General features: G+C 36.4%; 1 protein-coding gene and 1 long non-coding RNA gene across 3 annotated transcripts in view; one reads left to right on the top strand and one right to left on the bottom strand.

The window, feature by feature from the left end:
- Positions 1 to 21,091, bottom strand: part of GCC2 (GRIP and coiled-coil domain containing 2) — a 55,862-nt gene extending 34,771 nt beyond the window's left edge. Inside the window, exons 1-9 of one of the 2 annotated variants that reach the window (XM_069094008.1) lie at positions 20,921 to 21,091; positions 20,330 to 20,386; positions 19,515 to 19,599; positions 18,470 to 18,537; positions 16,998 to 17,102; positions 12,805 to 15,264; positions 12,001 to 12,070; positions 4,617 to 4,717; positions 4,417 to 4,515 (exon numbers count right to left, since the gene is read on the bottom strand). In XM_069094008.1, the coding sequence (XP_068950109.1) occupies positions 4,417 to 4,515; positions 4,617 to 4,717; positions 12,001 to 12,070; positions 12,805 to 15,264; positions 16,998 to 17,102; positions 18,470 to 18,537; positions 19,515 to 19,599; positions 20,330 to 20,386; positions 20,921 to 20,926 (3,051 nt within the window). In that variant the 5' untranslated portion in view covers positions 20,927 to 21,091. The remainder of the gene's footprint in view (positions 1 to 4,416; positions 4,516 to 4,616; positions 4,718 to 12,000; positions 12,071 to 12,804; positions 15,265 to 16,997; positions 17,103 to 18,469; positions 18,538 to 19,514; positions 19,600 to 20,329; positions 20,387 to 20,920) is intronic. The other variant, XM_069094009.1, reaches the window with a different exon arrangement.
- Positions 21,092 to 21,297: 206 nt separating this feature from the next.
- Positions 21,298 to 22,126, top strand: part of LOC138165726 (uncharacterized) — a 47,958-nt gene continuing 47,129 nt past the window's right edge. Inside the window, exon 1 of the long non-coding RNA XR_011169428.1 lies at positions 21,298 to 22,109. This is a non-coding gene — a long non-coding RNA (uncharacterized lncRNA). The remainder of the gene's footprint in view (positions 22,110 to 22,126) is intronic.

The following is a 22,126-nucleotide window of genomic DNA, read 5'->3' as shown; positions in this document are numbered from 1 at the left end:
ATTTGTAATTGTGTTCACACAGTTCCTGGGTGTGAATTGAAAGAAAAATTCCCAAGTATTTTTGCACTTTTTAAATGAAATTTCTCTAATTTTTCCTGCCAGGTTTTGTTGGTAATATGTAGAAATGCAAATGATTTATTTGGATTTATTTTAAATCTCAGAACTTTGCTCTAGTTGTTAACTGTTTCGACTAGTGTTTTAGTTGATTCTCTAAGTATACCACCATATCATCTGTAAAAAATGATTTTTACCCCCTGTAATGGTAATGGGAATTTGAAGATCTTCTCTGCCCCTTAATAAGCCTAGGGGAATTTGAAGACCTTCCCTGCTTTGAAAATATACCTTGCCCCCTAAGAGGTTGAATATAATCACATAGAGACTGTGGTGGGAGGAGTGTGCTGAAGTGGAGCAGAGCCCACAGGAAGCTGGAAGTCAGAGCAGTTAAGAGACTGGAGGTAGGAGAGGACATGCCAGAGGAAGACAGTTAGGCTTATGAGTAAATGTTGGTTTGTGGGAAGGCTAAAGGATGCTGCGGCTCTCTGTGCTGTTATAGTTTATTAACTTCTTTGCTACTATAATAGAATAGGCTTACTGGTTTTGGGATTTGGTGTTCTAATGTCTAAATAAATGTTTTGCTTCTGTCTTCTATAGAGAGTCTGTTAAAGTTGTGACTGAGCACTATGCCAGCATATTTACTGTGGCCATAGGCACTGTGAATACTGCGTTGGCACTACATCCCCTTAATCCCTATTCTTTATCCCTTAAATTTCTTTTTCTTGTCTTACTGCTATAGCTAGCATTTTTAATACAATATTAAACAATAATAGTGATAACAGATACCCTTGCTGCATCCTTAATTGTACTGGGAAGGCTTCTAGTTTGTCCCCACTACACATAATGCTTGGTCTTAATTTAGATGCATATTACTTATCATTTTAATATAAGCTCCATTGATTCCTATGCTTTGTGGTGTTTTTAATAGGAATAGATGTTATACTTTGTCAAAAGCTTTTTCTGCATCTGCTAATATAAACATGATTTTTAAAATGCTTATAGTTTCCTAATATTGAACCAGATGTGCATTTCTGGTATAAATCTTACCTGGTCAGAGTGTTGTAATCTTTGCGGTATGCTACTGTAATCTCCTTGCTAGTATTTTATATGAAATTTTTATATCAATATTCATTAGGTGAAATTGTTATATAGTTTTTGTTCTCTCTGGTTTATGTATCAAAACCATATTGTGTCATAGAACGAATTTGGCAAGACTCCTTTATCTATTTAAAAAAATATATTTTTTTGCTTTTTTGGAGGGCATTTGGAGTTAAGTGACTTGCCCAAGGTCACACAGCTAGCTTTTTTGTGTTAAATGTCTGAGGCCGGATTTGAACTCAGGTCCTCCTGACTCCAGCTCTATTAGAGGTGCTCTATTTGCTGCACCACCTAGCCACCCCCTTTATCAAATTTTTAAAATAGTTTACATACTAATGGAATTAATTGGTCTTTAAATGTTTGGCAGAATTCACTTGTCAATCCATCTGGTCTTTTTTTTTCCTTAAGGAGGCTCATTTATAACTTATTCAATTTCTTTTTCTAAGATGAGGCTATTTAAGTATTCTATTTCTTTTTTTATTAATCTGGGCAATTTTAATTTTGTAAACATTCATTTCATTTAGGTCATCAATTTTATTGTCATATAATTATACTGTCATATAATTTCTAAAATTTCATCTTCATTAGTTATACATTTACCCGTTTCATTTTTGAACTTGTATTTTGTTTCTCTTCTTCCTTTTTTAAAAATCAAATCAACCAATGGTTTACCTACTTTATTTTGCCATAAAACTAGCCTGTAGTTTTATCAGTTCAATGGTTTTAACTTTAAATTCTAGTAGTCTCTCTCCTTCGATTTTCAGGATTTCTATTTTTCTGTTTAACTGAGGATTTTTAATTTGTTCTTTTTTGTTTTTTTTTAGTGGCACACCCAATTCATCCATCTGTTCTTTTTCTCTTTTACTGATGTAAGCTTTCAGAAACATAATTTTTCTCTTCTAAGCACTGCTTTAGCTTGATCCCACAAATTATGGTATGCTTTCTCATTGTTGTCATTATCTTTTTTTTTTTCAGCAATCGGGGTTAAGTAACTTGCTCCAGGTTACAAGGCCAGGTGTTTCTGAGTGGGTGCTAAGTGTCTGAGCCCGGGATTCGATCCCCAGGTCATCACGACACTGGAGCTGGTGCTCTTACTCGCTGTGCTACCTGGCCACCCCTGTTGTCATTATCTTTAATGAAATTATTCATTATTTTTATGATTTGTTATTTGACCCACTCATTCTTTAGTATTAGGTTATTTAATTTCCAATTAATTTTTAATCTATGATTCAAAGACCTTTTATTAAAAATAATTTTTATTGCCTTGTGGTCCAAAGGGGTGCATTTAACATTTCTGCTTCTCTGCATTTGTAACTGGGAGGTTTTTACATCCAAATACATGGTCATTTTTTGTGAAGGTGCCATTTATAGCTGAGAAAAAATACATACTTCCTATTCCCATTCAACAGTCTCCAGGAGACTTATCATAGCTAAGTTTTCTAACATTCTACTATCTCCTTAACTTATTTCTTCATTATCTGAGAGGGACAAATTGAGGTTCCTCACTAGTAAAGTTCTACTATCTTTTTCCTTTTGTAACTCATTTAACTTTTCCTTCAAGAATTTGGATGCTTAGGGGCGGCCAAGTGGCTCAGCGAGTAAGAGTACCGGCTCCAGTGTTGGGACGACCTGGAGATCGAATCCCAGGCTCAGACATTCAGCACCACACCCAGAAATGACTGGCCGTGTAACCTTGAGCAAGTTACTTAACCCCGATTGCTCAAAAAAAAAAAAAAAAAGAATTTGGATGCTATAATTGCTGGTAAATGTATTTTCAGTATTGATACTACTTCATTGTCCTTTTACCAAAATGCAGCTTCCCTAATTATCTCTTTTAATTAGGTCTATTTTTGCTTTTGCTCTGAGTTCATAAATGCTACCACTGCCTTTTTTTTTTAAACTTCAGATGAAGCATAATAGTTTCTTTCTTTCTTTTTTTTAAGGCAATTGGGGTTAAGTAACTTGCTCAAAGTTACATGGCCAGTTATTTTGTGTGAGTGTTAAGTATCTGAGGCTGGAACCAATCCCGGGTCCTCCCAACTCTGGGGCTGGCACTCTTACTCACTGTGCCACCTGGCTGCCCCAGCATAATAGTTTCTGCTCCAGCTCCCTAATTTAATTTTATGTACATCTTTCTGTTACAAGTGTGTCTCTTGTAAACAGCATATTGCTAAGATTTTGGTTTCTAATTCATCCACCTCTAAAAATTTACAACAATTTAAGAAAGAAAGTACACATTAATAAACTGGGTATGCAACTAAAAAACTAGGAAAAGGATAAATTAAAATCATATGTATTGTTTTAGGAGTTACAAGCTCCTGTAAAGTAAAAATAAATTTTCTTTGTATATAACCTGCATTGCTTATCAAAAGTATCTTGAAAAATTATAAGTACTTAACAAGTTTCTGATGAATTGGGAGAAATTCAATGAAACCTTTGCAAATATTCCTCAGCAGATTTAAATATAAATTTTAAAAAGTGGCATTTTTTTTTGCTTTTTGGAGGGCAATTGGGATTAAGTGACTTGCCCAAGGTCACATGGCTAGTTTTTGTGTTACGTGTCTGAGGTCATATTTGAACTCAGGTCCTCCTGACTCCAGGGCTGGTGCTCTATTCACTGTGCCACCTAGCCGCCCCAAAAAGTGGCATTTTCAATGACAAAACGAAGGGCTTAAATCCTCTATTAAAATTAAGCCTCCTACCTTTTCTGCTGAATTCCATTACTCAAAACTTAATAACCAGATGAGCTAAACTGTACCATACTTGATATTCCTCAAGCAACATTTTGTTGCTCTCTCACCTCTAAGCTTTTGCATAAGCATTCATGAGTGGAATGCTTTCCCTCCTCATCTCTAATTCTTAGAATTTCCAGGTGTCTTTGAGACTCTGCTCAGATGCTACTTCCTTCATGATGTCTTGTATTAGATCTCTCCTCATTTATCCCCAAATTATTCTTTAAGCATTTTGCATTTATTTATATGTGTAAAATCTGTTATCCTCAGTAGAAAATATGTTCCTTGAAAATAAATTTTTTTTTGCAATTACATCCCCATTGCCTAGCACAATGCCTTATACATAGTAGGTGTTTAATAAATTGAAGACAGAATTAAGGATAGAATATATATATATATATATATGATAAAAAAAGGTCAGTTTGAATTTAGAGGATTATCCTAGTATAGGCAAAAATATATTTTGAGAAATGTTCATTTTGAAGCTATAAATGAAATTTTAAAAAATTATGAAGACAATAACTGCTTTTACCTTGTAGCCTTCTGCTCCTTGAATGAGGTCTTTCATGGAAGTGGACAAATTATCTCTTTCAGATCGAACCAATTCAAGTTCTTCCCTCAGAGACTGTGCCTATTTTACATACATATCAATTTATGAATTTATTCAGCACTGAAAAATGCAAATTTGCTTAAACTATAAAACTCCACAGAGTCTGTTAGAAGGTATCTTACCTCTTTTCTGCTGGAATCAAGCTCTTTCCTTGCTTTCAAGGCAACAACTTTTATCTTACTTAATTTCTCTTCTTTTTCTTTGGATTCTTTTTCTAAATTTGCTAAAAACAAGGACAAAAAGAATTACGTTTATTGAACTGAATTGAACCTACAAGAAACTCCTTAGTGAAATGCTCTTGTTCACAACCCTATTCAATTCAGTATTTTTATCAGTGATTTGACGGGAAGTCAGAGAGGATGTGTTCATAAGACCCGTGGAAGATCTGAATCTAGGAGAAACAGATAATACATATGGCGCGCCCGAAGTAGGATCCAAAAATGAACTCAACAGGTTATTATAATACAAACTCAGTGAGATGAAGTTTAATAAGAACAAGTGTTTTGGTTCTGGGAAGAATATTTTAGAGAAAATATTGATGAGGATGGTGATGTGAGGTAAAATAATGAGGATAAAGAGGGGAAAAATGATTGAGAACATAGATCTATTATTAGAGGCCCTTCTTGATCACAAATCTTATTGCTTTTTTTTGGAGCGGGGAAAGTAGGGCAGTTGGGGTTAAGTGACTTGCCGAAAGTCACACGGCTAGTGTTAAGTTACTTGTCTGAGGCTGGATTTGAACTCCGGTCCTCCTGACTCCAGGGCCGGTGTTCTAATCACTGCACCACCTAGCTGCTCCACATTTATAAATTAAATGTCAACTGAATTGATGTTTTCATTGGGAATCTCTAAAATTTAAATGGAAGGACTGAAGGGATGATTTTATTTTTTTGCTTCATGTTTAGTAAACATAGTATTAATTTGGAATTTCTGTGTATTTTCGAATGAGAAATTTCCAAATGCTTTCTATTGCAGAAGATGTTTTTAATTAAAGAAATTGCTTCTTTTCATTAATTAACTGGATAAGCCACAGTTATATAAGCCACAGTTATATATAAGTACGTCTTTAATGAAGGGATTTTTTAGATGTCATCAGTGCACTTCAGAGGGGAGTTACACAAAAATGAAAATAGATAAAATTAGTTGAGCAGCTACTGAGAAGATCGACTTATGTAACAAAATGCTAAATAAAATTTACCACACTACTCTTTTTAAGAACTATATTATTTTGTTTTCTTCTTATTATTTTTATAATAATAATAATAATAATTATTATATTATTTTCTATAAATTTTTTTTCAAGGCACTAATCTTATAATGTGGATTTATCCTGATCATTAAAAATGATTGAGATTTAAGGAACAATTGACTTAAAAATAAATTTCTGCTAAATTGTTTATATGTAGCCACAAAAGTCAGTAAATATGACCCTAGAATACTTTAAAACCATTTTGTTTAGATCTGTTTAATCAGACTTTCTTTTCAAATGGTTTTAACTTCCTATTCAAAAAGATAATATTCAGAGAGAGCTATTTCAAACCACCAAGTATAAAATATATATTGTTCAAAAACTAATACTGAATGAAGCTTCTGGATCCTCCTTCCCTTATAAATCCTTTTAGGATTTCTCCCCAAATCCCATTTAATCACAGTAATTAGGAAGCTAGGTGGCACACTGGATAGTGTGCCAGGCCTGGACTAAGGAAGACCCTTCTTTCTGAGTTCAAATCTGACCTCAGACCCTTACTAACCCTGGGGAAGTTACTTAACTGCCAGTGTCCTCATATGTAAAATGAGTTCGAGAAAGAAATGGCAAAACACTCCCAAATCTTTGCCAAGAAAACCCCAAATGTGGTCACAAAGAATAGTACATAACTGAAAATACCTGAACACACACAATTATATAGATAGCTGCAACCTGTCTGGTATCTAAAAATCTGTGTATATCTCAGGAGACTAACACGGAGCCTCACAGAGAACAAGTATTGAAATGAATTGAAAGAAAAGGTAGTTATTATATTTATCCACAAAAATACTGGTTTATAAAGGTTACAGCTAGACTTTTCTCACTACTAGATGGTGCTAATGCCTCAGTAAGTCTCACTACATTTAGAGACCAGGGAAACTGCCAAATGGTCATGTAAACGTGGCAGAAAACAAAATAAAGGTGGACTTTTTCTTTTAGGTAGTACTAAATGACTGGCTAAATGAGTGGCGAAAAGCCAAGAACTGGTTAAGCACTAGTTAGTTTCCCAAGTAGAAATCTAAAGTGCCTTTTAGTTCTCACTATGTTGGAACTTGCTGCATGGTTACCAATCTAATCCTCTGGAGTTTCATCTCATCTGGACACACAAACTTGGTGACTAGACACAGCACTGCTTAGTTTTCATAACAACTCATCCATGCAGAACGATATAGAAGTTTATTTGCCCTGATTACTTTACTAACCTTTCCTACAATCAGGAAACCAGATTAAGACAGATGCAATATAATCAGAGCAGGCTGCATGAATGTGTGTGGCTGTCTGCATAAATATAAAGCGCTCCTACTAAGAGTTCACAGGATCATAGATTTAGAAGGAGAATGGACCTCAGAGGTTAACATAATTTCCTCATTTTACAAATGAAGAAACTGAGGCTCAGAAATGAGGACTGCTTTGTCTATGGTCACACAAGTGGCTAAGTAGCAGATTCATAATCTAGTTGTCTGACTCTAAAGCTAGCACTCTTCCAACTATAATACATGCTCCTTGTGGCACAGCCAAGATGGTGCAGTAGAGGCACAAACTTGGTGTGAGCTCCTGCTCCAATAATTTCCAATACATGTAAAAAAATGACTGAACAAATTTTAGAGCTACAGAACCCACAAAGTGACAGAGAGAAACAAATCTCCTGCTGAAGGCAGCCCAGCAGGCCAACAGGAAGGGTCTATTGTATGGGGCTGGGAGCTGAGCACAGTGTGAGTGAGTGCATGGTTCTAGCCCCAGGGTGGCCCCAACCAGCAGTGGCCTGAGCAGACTTCAGGAGAGAGAATCACCAGCATCTGTGGTGGTTTTCAGACTTCTCAACCCATAAACGCCTAAGAGAAAGTAAAAGATCAGTGTGGAACTCTGTTGGAACAGGGGGACGAAAGAGCGTGGTCTGGCCCCTGCTCCTGGGGTAAGAAGTGGCAGAGGCACAGCGCCTGCTGCTGCTACTGTGTGGCTGCCTCCAGAACTCCTGGCCTGCAGATGATAGGGGGCACAAGCAACCATTCAGAGGGTAATTGCTCTTGCTTTAACCTGCCTGGATCTGGATCGCGGTCTTGGGCGGGTCCTGGGGTGTGTGGCAGTGTGCCAGAGCTTGTGGGGGCTGTAGAGAGGGTGCCCTCCTAATAGCTCCAGCAGCTACGAAAACCTCAGTCATTTGGGACAAAGCTCTCTCCACTCTGGAAACAGAGTTCTACCATGGCAAAGAGCTCAAACGTCAAGTAAATGACTGGCAAGATGAGCAAGCAGAGGAAATGCAATCAGACCATAGCTTCCTTTTTTGGGGACAAAAAGGATCAAAGCATGGAATGGAAGGAAGACAATGAAGTCAGAACTCCTGCATCAAAAGCTTCCAAGAAAAAGCCATCGAGGAGAAAAATGCCTTAAAAAGCTGAATTTGCCAGATGGAAAAGGAATTTCAAAAACTGACTGAAGAGAATAATTCCTTCAAAATTAGATTGGAGCAAATGGAAGCTAATGACTTCATGGGAAATCAAGATACTATAAAACAGATCCAAACAAATGAAAAAATAGAAGGCAATGTGAAATATCTCATTGGAAAAACCACTGACCTGGAAAATAGATCCAGGAGAGATCATTTAAAAATTATTGGACTACCTGAAAGCCATGATCAAAAAAAGAGCCTAGACACCATCTTCCAATTATCAAGCAAAATTGTCCTGATATTCTAGAACCGGAGGGCAAAATAAAAACTGAAAGAATTCACTGATCATCTCTTGAAAAAGATGCCAAAAAGAAAACTCCTAGGAATATTATAGCCAAATTCCAGAGTTCCCAAGTCAAGGAGAAAATACTGCAAGCAGTCAGGAAGAAACAATTTAAGTATTGTGGAAACACAATCAGGATAACACAAAACCTAGAAGCTTCTACATTAAGGGATCGAAGGGCTTGGAATATGATATTCCGGAGCAAAGGAGCTAGGACTAAAACCAAGAATCACCTACCCAGCAAAACTGAGTATAATGCTACAGGGGAGAATATGGTCATTCAATGAAATAGAGGATTTTCAAGCTTTCATGATGAAAAAACCAGAGCTGAACAGAAAATCCGACTTTTGAACTAGAAAGAACTGAGTTTATATCCAGATGGAAGCAAAATACCTGATCTTTTTCCTTTTCTTGTTTGGTTTTATGTCCTCTTTACCATCTTTCATTCCATCTGATACAATCTGTCTTTATAACCTGACTAATGTATAACGTGAAAGTATTTACAGATCCTATACTTGACTATATGCTGCCTTGGGGCGGAGGAAAGGGAGGGGGACAAAATGTGAAACTCAAGGAATTGTGGAATTGAATCCTGTAAACGAAAAGTAAACAAACAAATTAATTTTAAAAAATTAATAAAAAAAAAGAAAATCCAACTTTCAAATACAAGAAGCAGGAGAAGCAGGAGAAAGTAAAAAGGGAAAAAAAATCATAAGGAACTTATTTAAATGGAACTATTTACATTCCTACATGGAAAAATGATAATTTTAATTCATGAGACTTTTCTCAGTATGAAGATAGTTGAAGGGAATATACACACACACATATATACATTTATGTATATGTAGACATACATATGTATGTATAGGACGGCATATGTGTTGTATAAATATATATGTGAATGCCTGCATAAGTATGTGCATGTATACATAGACAGAGGGCACAGGATAAGTTGAATATGAAGGGATGATATCTAAAAAATAAAATTAAGAGGTGAGAGAGGAATTTGTTGGGAGAAGGAGAAAGGGAGTGATAGAATAGGGCAAATTATCTCAGATAAAAGAGGCAAGAGAAAACTGTTACAATGGAGGGGAAGAACAGGAAGGTGAAAGGGAATGGGACAACCTTACTCTTACTGAATTTGGCTTAAGGAGGGAATAACATGCACGCTCAACTGGGTATCTTACCCTACAGGAAAATAGGGGGGAAGGGAATAAGAGGGGATTGGGAGTGAGGATAGTTAGAAGCAAACATTTTTGAAAAGGGACAGGGTCAAAGGAGAAAATAGAATAAGTGGGGGTTGGGATAGGATGGAGGAAAATATAGTTAGTCTTTCACAATATACCTACTATGAAAATGTTTTGCGTAACTACACATGTACAATCTATATTGAATTGCTTATCTTCCCAGTGGGGGAGAGTGAGGAAGGAAGAAGGGAAAAATTCTGGAACTCAAAGTTTTAAAAACATTTGTTTAAAAAAACTGTTTTTTACATGCAACTGGGAAATAAGATACAGGCAATGGGGTATAGAAATCCATCTTGCCCTACTAGAAAGTTTGGGGCTGTATGGGGGAGGATATAAGAGAGAACAGACTGGGGGAAGCTTGCTATTTTGGGGTGGGGGGTAGGGTAAAGATGGAGAGAAAAATTTGTAACTCCAATCTTGTGGAAATGAATGTTGAAAACTAAGAATAAATTGGAAAAAAAATACATGTTCCTTTTTAGGACTCTGTACTTCCATTTTATGTTATTTCACAGTATTGCCAAATTGACTCCCCGAAACTCATTTATATAAGTGACTTTTAACAAGTTCACTAACTAAAAGTAGTCTTTTAAATTTGAGGTCTAAGAAACTACTACTCAGAAACCTTTATGCCTCCTTACTATCTACAAAAAAAAAAAGTCCAAATTTCAAAGATTATCATTCAAGAGCCTTTATAGTCTTGGCACCAATTTACCTCTCACAGACTTCTCAATGTAATACTCATATTCACATAACTGGCACTCAAGTCAAACTGGACTATTCCATATGTAATAAACAGATACCACATTTCCTTGCCTTGGAGTCTCTGCTTATTCCATTTCTCCATGCCTGGAATTTCTCTGTCTCTCCTCTTTTCTACCTGCTGAAATTCTAACCATTCTTTAAATTTTGCTGATTCAAATCCAGCCTCAGACACTTGACACTTACTGGCTGTGTGACTGTGGGGGCAAGTCACTTAACCCCAATTGCCTTTTCTCCCTCATCAAAAAAAAAAAAAAGAATATATGAAATTTGGGGGTAGCTAGGTGATGAAGTGAGTAGAGCACCAGCTCTGGAGTCAGGAGGACCTGAGTTCAAATCCAGAAATACTACTAGCTGTGTGACCTTGGGTAAGTCACTTAACCTCAACTGCCTTGCCTTCTCCCCTCCAAAAAGACCAGAAAAAAAAGACTTAGCTGAGATGTCACATCTTCTAAAGTTGCCCTAACCTTCCTAATTGGAAAACAATTTCTTCCTCTTGAAAACTTTCATGACACTTTGTAAATATTTTATGTTTATATTCCATGTTATTTCTATGTATCTTATATCCCCTATTAAAAAGTCAACTTCTTAAGGACTGAATACTGTAAATTTTAAGTACCCATTTTTTTTTTTTAAAGCAATTGGGGGTAACTTGCTTAAGGTTACATGGCCAGTTATTTCTGGGTGTGGTGCCAAGTATCAGAGCCCAGATTCGATCCCAGGTCATCCTGACTCTAGGGCCGGTGCTCTTATTCACTGAGCCACCTGGCAGCCCAAGTACCTATTGTTTAGTGAACAAATGTATGTGAATGTAGTATGTTTTAATGTAGAAAGTTACATGCGAAATAAGGTTGTCTTAAGGCTGATTTTATTTTTATTACCATCAGCTCCAATTTCTACAGCATTATTCATGTTTTTTAATTAAATGCAGCAATTCAAGTGACTAGTAAGTAATTGAGAAATAATAACCTTGTGACAACTATAATATTACATGATAATTATTAGTTGGTAATCTAAAAATGTTTTGGGAATGATTTGTTAGTGAAGTCATGCATTATAAAATATATAATTACTTAAATGATGTCACAATACTTAAAAAAAACCTACAGGAAGAAACAGTCAAATTAAAAATGATACACAGAAAACACTAGAAAACATTAAATTTGTAGAAATCAAGGGTTTAACCTCCTTCTGAATCTTAACTCTTTCAAATTTAGTTCTTTAAAACTTTCAAAGATTTTGTAACTACCTTGGGTAATAAATTCTAATGTCTCATATGTTTAACTAAACCAGACTTAGCACCTCAAATCTTTAAATTCCCTTCCTCCCTACCAAATCAAACATCCTTTCCTACAGACAAATACTTAGAAAAAGAAATCATACAGGAATAAATAGTAAGGCTAGTGGGAAAATATTTGCCATAAAAATCTAATAGTAGCATGAATTCTTATTCCATAACAATTAAGTGACATCAAAAGAAAACAACTGTCTTTATAAAAAGATAGGTTAAATAAAAAATAGTTACCAATTTTATCTTCTAGTTCCATTACTGAATGTTGATCACTTTTTACAGAGTGTGAGTTCTCTAAGGAATCCTACATTTTAAACAAAGTAAAAACAAAAGCAAAATTATGTAATTAGACCATTTTTTTTGTAATGAAGAGTTAGCAAGAATATCATTGTCTTGAAAAAAAGAAAGCTAAACTCACAAGTGATTTACATAAAAATATTTTTTGGGACAGCTTTTTCTTAAGTAACAACATAACTAATATTGAACTCATTCTAGTGTTACCAAAACTTCTGTAAATAAAAATCAATAAAGTTTAATGTAGAAAAATGTAGCATCCATGAATAAGGTACATAATCTGTAACATGGAGTCATCATAATTATAGAGATCAAATAGTTCTTCCAGCTTACCGTACTACTATTAAAAAAATTTTTTTGTGGGAGAATCCCACGTTTTAATTAGAGGGAAGTATCCATACAGTTCTATTTTTGTTTTCAAACTGTACCTTACTGAGGAACAAGTCTGTAGGCAAAATTATCTGGACCTTAGTGACCTGCTATATAAAAAATGAACAAATCATTTAATCCCACTATTCCTTTTAGTAATATCAAAATAATTAAAATCTAAAAACCAAGAAGTTTAGTGCTACATCTTCAACACTTTTGAGATAGTTTACCAGTTAGAAATAGAACTAAAAAATGCTGAATTTTCTTTTGAATTTCTCTAAATTTATTCTCCCCAGGGTTTTATGATTAAAAGCTAGTATTCTAAATGAACACTCTATAAAAAGGATTAATTTTATTAATAAAATAATTTGCAACCTTTAAAGATGTCAATTCTGCTTTCACATCATGTAGTTCTGCCTCTCTTTGTTCTAGCAACAGTCTTATATTTTCTTGCTCTTCTCCAGATGACTCTCCTTGATCCTGAATTTCATTTTTGCTACATAAAAGGTTCTCAGAAAGTTCTTTTATCTGAGCTAAAAGATTCTGGTTTTCAAGCCTAGTCTTTTCATTTACATTATTCATCTCTTGAAGGTCGAGTTGCAGTGCTGCTTTTTCTGACAGACATTCTTCCAATTCTTCCTTTAGGAGAAATCTCTCTTTTTCATAGTCTTCAAGTAAAGATCTAAGTTCTTCACAATGAGCCACATTTTCTGCTTTGATATGTTCATTTTCTTTCTGCAGTAGTAGCACTGTTTCATTATTCTGAAAAACCAAGCTCTGTTTTTCTTCCTTCATTCTTCCTAAAGAGTCACTTACAGCTTGTAGGATAATCATGATATCTTCTTCCTCATTTATTTCTGGAATTCTGGATCCCATCTCTTTCAGAAAATCACATAGCCGAGACCTAACAACTGAATTCTGTGTTTGCTCCTTTACAAATAACTTATCTAAATTATCTTTTTCTTCAATTGCCAAGTGAAGTTTATTTTCCAATTCTGCAGTTTGCTCTTTAAAGCTAAAGTCTCCTTTTTGTTTAGATATAAAAGTGTCCAAATCTTTACTCATTTGGTCCTTTTCTTTACTTAGTCTCTCATTTTCTTCCTGAAGGGTCTTCACTTGAGATGACAAAATTTCCTGTTCTTCAGATAGAACTTTAACTTGAACCTCAAGTTTTTCCACATCTTGGTTGTTATGCTTTTTTTCTTTTAAAGTGTCTTCCCATGCTTCTGTTAATGCTTTCATCTTCTGTTCTAGTTCATTGTTACATTGAGTAGTTTGATCTACTTTTTCCTTAAGTTCTACAATCTCTTCTTCTTTCCTTTTACACTTTTCATGGAGGTTGTCCAATTCCTCCTGAGCATTTTGAATTTTACTTAAGAATTGATCTTTTTCATCACTAAGAAGACATGTTTTTGCTTGTAGTTCTTGTATCATATCATCTTTCTGATTAAGACAAATCAGTATTTCTTCATTTTTCTTTTGAAGGTCCTTGATTACATTTTCATGTTCTTGTGCCTCATCTTGCTTAGATAACAATACTTCCTTTTCTCCTTTGAGACGATTCACAGTCTCAATGAGACTATCTTTTTCATTAAAAGCAGCTCTGAGTTTTTGCTGCAATTCATGAACATCAGAAGCTTGTTGTTGTTTCATGGATTCAAATTCCTGGCTGATCTTTCCAGCTGACTCACCCAATTCTCTCTGTAAAATTTCCATTGTTTCTCGTAAACTCTCATAATTTAAAACTGCTTCTTGCTTTTCTTGCTGTAAGTTTTCATACTGTTCCCTAAGATCTTGCATTTCAAACATTATGGTTAATTTTTCTTTTTCTGAATCTGACAATAAAGTTTGCTTCAGTTCTGATATTTCTTTTTGGTACTCTTCTTTAAGACTCTGTACTTCCATGTTATGCTGTTTCACAGTATTACTAAATTGATTTCTTGAAACTTCTAGCTCAGACTTTAATTTTTCAATTACACAACAGTGATCTTCTTTAACAAGTAGTAATTCATTCACTTTAAATTCTAAATCTTCCCGTTCATGAAAAAACTCATCCTTTATATTCTGGGCATCCATCTCTAGTTTTAATTTAAGATTATTCATATAGGTTACTTCATCTTTTAACATACTATGCTGTGACTCCAGTTCTTTCAAGGAATCTTCTAAGTGTTTGACTTTTTCATTAACTATCTGTTTTACAGCTGTATCTTCTTGGATCTCCCTGTCACATACCGAATTTTCTTTAACTGGATTCAGTGCTTCTTTAAGGTTTTCAAATTCATGCTTTGACTTCTCTTGAATGTTTTCTTCATCTCCCATATTCTCCATTAGTTGTACAAATTTGCTTCTTTCTTCTTCATGTTCTTTACCAGAAGCTTCAAGCGGATGCATCAATGTTGCCATTTCTTCTTTGTGTGTAGTCTTCAGTTGCAAAAGTTCCTCCTGCAAGGTACTGATTTCACTTTGGTAATGCTGAGAATTAGCTGTGATAATATTTTGGAGATCATTAATTTCTTGGTTCTTTTTCTCAGCAACAGCTTCCAACTGCTTTTTCAGATATAAAATTTGTTCTTCATAAGCTGGCTTTATTCTTTGAATCTCTTCTTGCAACTTTTTGACATCATCTTGGGACTCATTATTAAATTTAAGCTGCTCTGAAAGTCCTATTTGTTTTTTCACTGCTTCCTCCAGCTCCTTTTCTAAGGCAGCTCTCTCTTCACTGTATTTTGACTGTACTTGAGTCAATTCAGTTTTCCAATTTTCAATTTCCTTCAAGTAACTTCTACTTGACTGTTCAAACTCCTTCTGTAGATCTTCCATTTTAGTTCTGGAATGCTAGTTAAAAACAAAACAAAACAAAACAGATTAATCTTCTGAAAAGATACAATTAACCTTAACTTCCAGTTTTCTCTGCATCTTTTTAGCTATAGTCTAACCAGACAGAAGAGGAACCAAGCAGAGATAGCAGAGAACAATTATCCTAGGAAGGCTGAAGAATTTAGCTTAATTTCTGCCCTATCATAAAAATAACAAGGACCAAGAAAAAGCCTTTTACACTCTCCCATAAGGCTCAGCCAGCCTGAATGAAAAAGCAAGATAGATAAAGATGTTTTAGAAATTATGACCACAGCTAACATTTAATGAACACCACTGTAAAAGATACCAAAAATACTACAGACAATGCATGGACAAAAAGCAGATAAAGACTCTGAATCTGACTTTCCTTTAAAAAGCTACTGAACATAATTTTTAACTTTAAAAAGTAAACTTTCTCTTATTCAAATATGGTAAAATATAATCAGACTTTGTTTAAAAGAAAAAGGACTTTTATAGCCAGAATTATGACAGAAATGGATGACAGGATTAGCATTGCACTTTTTAAGACCAGGGATACTTAGGGTCATCAGATGTATTACAACTTTTATAATGGTAAATGAGGGAAGGTTGTAGTTTGTGCTGCTTATGTATAGAAACATGAAGAAAACTAATTTATCATTATGGGATGAACTTGAGAAGAGTACTTCTAGCTCAAAAATCTATGCTCCTATTAACTGTATTTAAATGATTAATCATAAAATTTAAGTAATATTATTCCACGTCCTTATATAATAAACATTACTTATGTTTCATCTCATCCTGCACCCTATATTTCATATACTCCATATAGCCAACCCAAGGAAAAAAATAAACCATTTGAACTCCCATAGTTCCTATCAACCTTGGAGAAGATGAATTTATAAGTCATTTTAGCACTGCCAAATTGTTATTATCTGATTACAGCTGAAGATAAAAATTGCCTATCTGTGGCAAATCTGGGAAGAAAACTTTCTATAGTGGCTTTAGCTTCCATTTTCTGTTCGTTTTTTCCTCAACAGTATTCCTTTCCCTTCCTCTGACTCTCCTCCCCCATTAGCTGCTCAATGTCTGGCTTTCTAAACCTTTCTTCAACACAATAAAAACTTCGGCTAAAACTCATTTACAACAATATGAACTATTTTGGTTACTTGCATGTTTTTTTCTCCATAAATGTCAAATGAAAGGCAGTTTAATCAGAATTTGTAGGGCAAGGGAACTCCCTCCTAGCACCTTGAAATCATAAATCATTGAGATTAGCCTGGAAAGGAAAATTACTTTTGACTGGTAAAGGAAGTTGGTCTTTCTTCTATCCCTTCCCTTGACCCTTAGCCCTTTCTTTCCATATCCCTATACTATGACTCATACCGGGGAATCCAGTGTCTATTTCTAATTCTCACTGACTTCTTGCCCTACCTCTGTGCCATCATCCCTGGCCTAGATCTTGCTTTACTCCAAATAGCATTGTAATGTAGTATTACTTACTTTGATATTTAAAAAATATCAGAGTATGTGTTTATGTAAAAAAAAAAACCCCAACACTTAAAAATTATATAAATAAAACATAAATAATAAATGATTAAAAAAATTACTTTTTTCTCTCCAAAACGATTTTTCTCAATACTGCTACCATGATTAAACAATGTAACAATAAAGCTTGAGATACTAATTGAGAATATATAAAAAACATTCATGAGAAAAAGCTGTATCCATACTTCAGTTTCTTGCTTCATTTTGACATTTTCTTTCTTCAAAGCTAAACAGTGTTGTTCAACCTCTGCTTTTTCCAGAAGAATAGCATCCAGCCGTTCTGTAAGAGCCTATTTTTGAACAAGACAATGTGTTTGTAAAGTACTAATCAAAAAACAGGTTATAGTTCAAACACAGAACATTATTATAGTTTTGAAACATTTTCTGCTTTTTATCAGGGAAATGGATGACAAGACACTTACTTTTAGGAACTCTCTATGGCCTGCTATCTAGAAATGGTAATCTCTGAGGATAATCCAATGGTAGAACAGCTAATATTTCAAAAGAATTATTTTGAATTTGATTTATCCTCACAAAGGCTAAAAGATCAGAGTAATGGTGATAGCTTTGAGAAAACTAAGGTAGCTGGAAAAAGAATCTGGTTTGGGAAAAGGCAGGGTTGAGGGGAAGAGGAAAGAATATTTGGATTTGGTCTTGTTGGGTTTGAGGTGATGGAAAGACATCCAAAAACAATATATATGATGGTCACCATAATGTAAAAGAAAACGGTACTGAAAGACTTTAGAAGTCTAACAAATTAAGTGATAAATCACAATTTCAGAAGACTGAAGGCCAAACATAACCCCCTTTTCTTGGCAGAGATGTTGTGGACTATAAGTGCAGAACGAGGCCTATGCTTTAAGAATTGGCCATGTTATTTGCTTTGCTTGATTTTATTTACATGGAATCAGTAGAAGGTGGGGAGGAAAGTCAGTGGGTAGTGGTAGTGATATAAAAAAAAAAAGACAACAAAACACTCAAATGGAGAAGCAAGACCAATATACACGGCCCTGTTAGCTAAAAGCACAAAACTTTTAAGCTGAAGCCTATATAAAAGTGGTTTAGGTCTCAAAGGGAATATAGATAGAAGTTAGAAGAGAAGAAGGATTGCAACCAACATTAAGTGAGAGAAAGTCAAAGAATCACACAGCAATTTTTAGAGCTACAAATGATCTTAAAGACCTGGTCCAGAGGTTCTTAACCTAGGGTCTGTGGATAGGTTTCAGGGAGTCTGTGAACTTGGTCAGAAAAAAAAAAATTACATCTTTATTTTCCTAACCTTTGCTTTCCTTTGTAATTCTACGTTTTATTTTATGCATTTAAAAACATTATTCTAAGTAGGGGTCTATTGATTTCACCAGACCACCAAAGGGATCTAAGACAAAAAAAAGGCTAAGAATTCCTGATCTTAAGAGTCCACTCTCCTCATTTTGCAGATGAGGAAAATGAGGTGTTAAAAGTCTAAGTGACTTTCCCTAGGTCAAAGAGATAGAAGAGACAGGATTAGAACTCAAGTCTCCTGATTTAGAGTAGTATTTTTTCCAATGTGCTAAGCTGCCAACTTGCAAGGAGATATACTTATCAGATATTTCCCATGAAAGTATACATGTATAAAAACAACCAATCTCACCAGAGCTATTCAGAAATGTGCTATTACCTGAATTACATCATTAGTTCCCTCAGCAACAGGTTTTGATCTGAATTCTTCAATCTCCTTCTCTAATTCTAAAAAAAGTTAAAAAATTTGTCATTACATTTTGAACAATTCAGAAATCAGTAAAATAACTGCATAAAGATTCTATAAGAGCATTTTGTAAAGCACATAATAGTTACATCTATGATTTAAAAAGTGGCAAAGCAACACTCCTACCTTCTCCCCCCCCCCAAACAATATATTAACTATCAAGGTAAAATCTACATTATGCTTTAAGATCAGCACACAACACAACAGGTTATATACAGACCTAAACATAACTACATATATCCTCTTCTGGAGCAGGACTTCTTTCTAACTAAAATACTGCCCTTTTCAACTTGATCCAAATATAACTGAAACCAAAACTGGTAATTTTCTAGTAAGAACTTAAGTTTTAGGGTGGCATTTTTAAGTAATTAAAAATTCAGGAAATTCAAAGGTAACACATATAAGTATTTACATAAAAGAAAATTGAGTTTTCTTTTTAAGAGGAAAAGATAAACTGAAGATGGCACTCAATTAATATCAGTGAATAATAATAACAACAACTACTACTAACAATTATATAGCAATTACTATGTGCCAGGCACACTAAGTGCTTTATTAGTATCTCATTTGATCCTCACTCTCTATTTTTTTTGACACTCTATAAACCAGTTCTAAAAATTGATAGTTTTAAATTATGTCATTAGAAGCTTTTTTTTCTACCTTTCACCTTCTTATTTCCTCACCTCAAACACGCTTTGTTCTATCCTTTCAGCTCAATCAGACAAAGGCAACTGCTCTTTAGTGTGGTAAGATAATGAAAACATCAAAGGCTGGGGAGAGTGGGTGGGATCTTAAATAGTGTTGGGTTCCATAAGACAGTCTGGGAAGAACTAGATGTTTAACATGGTATCATCAAGGACCAAAGCCAACTTGGTGTAATATGAGCAATTACATAATTTTTCTAAAAAGAAAATGAAGCTTTGGGTAGTTAAAGTGAACACTTTGTCAATCCAATTACCTGTGCATCTTGATTTAGCTTTTTGCATCAACATCATCTGCTTTTTGGCAAACTTGATGAGATCTTCCTTGGGTAATGTTTCCAACTGAAACGTACAAAGATATTATCAAATTGGTTATAACTTATATTCCTACTACAATACAAAGAAAATACTTCAATGTTTTGCTAAAAGCAGTTCTATGCTGATGTTTAAATCTTTGCTTTTCTTAAAACTTTTAAGCCAGTTGAGGAAAAACTATTTTGACTTGATTTACTGGGTTTTTTTTGTTTCACTACAGAACTATGCACAAAGTGCTTAATTTTTTGGACTGCAGGTTCTTTCAGTAGTTATAACATCTCTGCCAAGTAAGAAATAAAATTTCTATGTTAAATTTATAAAGAAACTAAGGTGTTCCTAAGAAGTATCCTCTAAAGGGCTTTCTGACTTTTAGGATGTAAAATAATGGGGATTGGCCTCTAAGGTCCTTTTCAGTTCTCAATTTTAGGGTTCTATTAAAATTTCAGATACTCAACAAGCATTTACTACATTACAGACAATGTGTTAGGCCCAGGAAATACAATGACAAAAAACATGCTTCTCAAGGAATTTACTGGAGGGAAAACTGCAAATATGAGGAATAGCAACTATATGGCAAATAAAATCAAAGTCATCTGGGTAGGTCCAGAGGGCCCTAGTCGCAGATAAGGAAAGGCTTCCAACAAGACTGGAGTTAGACGGTAAAGGAAGCTATAAATTCTAAGAAGCAAAGGTGAGGAACTATTCCTAGAATCTGCTAAGTTATCCTGTATACAGCCCTCATGAGCATTTTATTTACCTTAGATTTGCCAGCCCCAGGTGTGGCTGGTGAGGCCACCACGTCTTGCCCGGGATCCTGCAAGAGAGGCAGACTCAAACCTGTGAATGAGCTGTGTAGATCGGGAAAGTTTAAACACACAAACACAAACACGCAAACACACACTCCCACCTCTCCGACACACACACACACACACACACACACACACACACACACACACACACGCCTCTCTCGGCGTCCTAACGCTGTAATAACTCGGGGGTGCACCAGGCCTTTGGGGACACCTGTGCACCTTCAAGGACAACGCGGTGGGCTAGGGGATGCAGCGGGCAGGAGGACGGGCGGCAGGTGGGATGCGGGACGAGATGCTTCAGGCAGGTATAAGGTGTCACTACCCGGGAACTTCCAGCGTCGGGGCTGGGGGGCAGGAAGGACTCGGGCCCGGAGCGGGGATGGGGGGCGGGGTACGGGCAGTCACCGAGGGGGGCCAGAGGCAGCTGAGGAGGCCTTCGAGGCCAGGAAGACTTCGGGAAGGCAGGGCAAAGGGGAGGGACGCCTACGCCGCAGGCACCCCCGTTCCTCCCCAACCCCACAGCCCGAGAAGCGGGTTACCTCCATGTCCACGCCGGCATCACCCACACCCACACGCAAGCACAACCCCCCCCACCGGGGCCCGGACTAGCCGGTCGCAGTAGCTGCCGCTGCCGCCACCGCCGCAGTCTCCTCACTTCCGTCTCCAGCAGCTGCTCGGGCAGGAGCCGCTGATGACGTAGGATCCATCCGCGGGTCAAGGGTGACGTTTCACCACAGCCCCGCCCCGCCCCGCCCCGCCCCGCCCCCAGTGTTACCTCGGTAACCGCGGCACCTCCTCCCCGGTGCGCCCCTCCCCCACGTCCTGTTGGTTGAGCTGGCGCTTCCTGCTTCCGGATCCGGGAGGAGGCCCCGGCGTGGGTTTGGGCTCTTCCTCTCTCCTTTCCTCCTCGCTCAGCGAATCCTGGGGAGAAGGGACAAAAAGTGGAACGGGAGGGTAAGGGAGGTAACCCCAATACGCACCCCTCCCTCTCTGTCTCTCTCCGGGCTAAGCGTGCCTAAAACCAGAGGCACCTAGAGTCCCCTAGTAGAAAGAAGAGAGAGTCTTACAATAGCCCACAAAGGTTACTCCAGGGTGAGTCAGGGGCAGCTTGTTGAAGGATTCCAAAATGACAAAAACACACATTTGGGGACATTCAGTGTCAAAGCAGAACTTTTCCTGCGCACTCGGAAGGGGTAATGGAAGATGGGTCTTGTAGTAGAGTCTTACCCCCCCTTCCCCCCCCAAAACAGATGAATCTTCAAACTGCCAACAAATATCTCAGCATGAACCCCATTTCCCTAAGCATCTGAGGGGAAAGTTAACATTACTTTGCTCCTAGTGAAGGATATTTGAAATTAGAGATAGAACACGGTGCATCAAACTGGGAAGAAGAATCAGAAAAAATACAAAGAGTGGGCTGCAATATTTACATCTGGATAATGGACCAACAGCTGGTGGTCACCCATCAATCTGGACTCTGTACAGTTTGTGACTTTTCTACGGAATTAGACTGGTAAACCTGCATACCCCTTTGAAACTTTGATAACTGTAACCTGGTGGAAAGAAAGAATGCTGGGTTTTGAGTCTACCACCACCCCTTCCAACTCTAAATCTATGATCTGTTTCTAAGGATGTTAATATTGCTATGAAAAAATGCTCCAACAGACCTTTGGTCTCATCAGTTTGTGTTCCTCCATGCTTCTTCCATGTGATTGTTCACCACAAGAGGTCTGTGCTATGTACTG

The sequence above is a fragment of the Petaurus breviceps genome, unplaced genomic scaffold, assembly GCF_028583685.1.
Source record: "Petaurus breviceps papuanus isolate PSGF00001 unplaced genomic scaffold, PetGlider_PUasm1.0 214, whole genome shotgun sequence".
Classification (NCBI taxonomy): domain Eukaryota; kingdom Metazoa; phylum Chordata; class Mammalia; order Diprotodontia; family Petauridae; genus Petaurus; species Petaurus breviceps.
The sequence above is the reverse complement of the archived record's forward strand: the minus strand, read 5'-3'. Positions and strand labels throughout refer to the sequence as shown.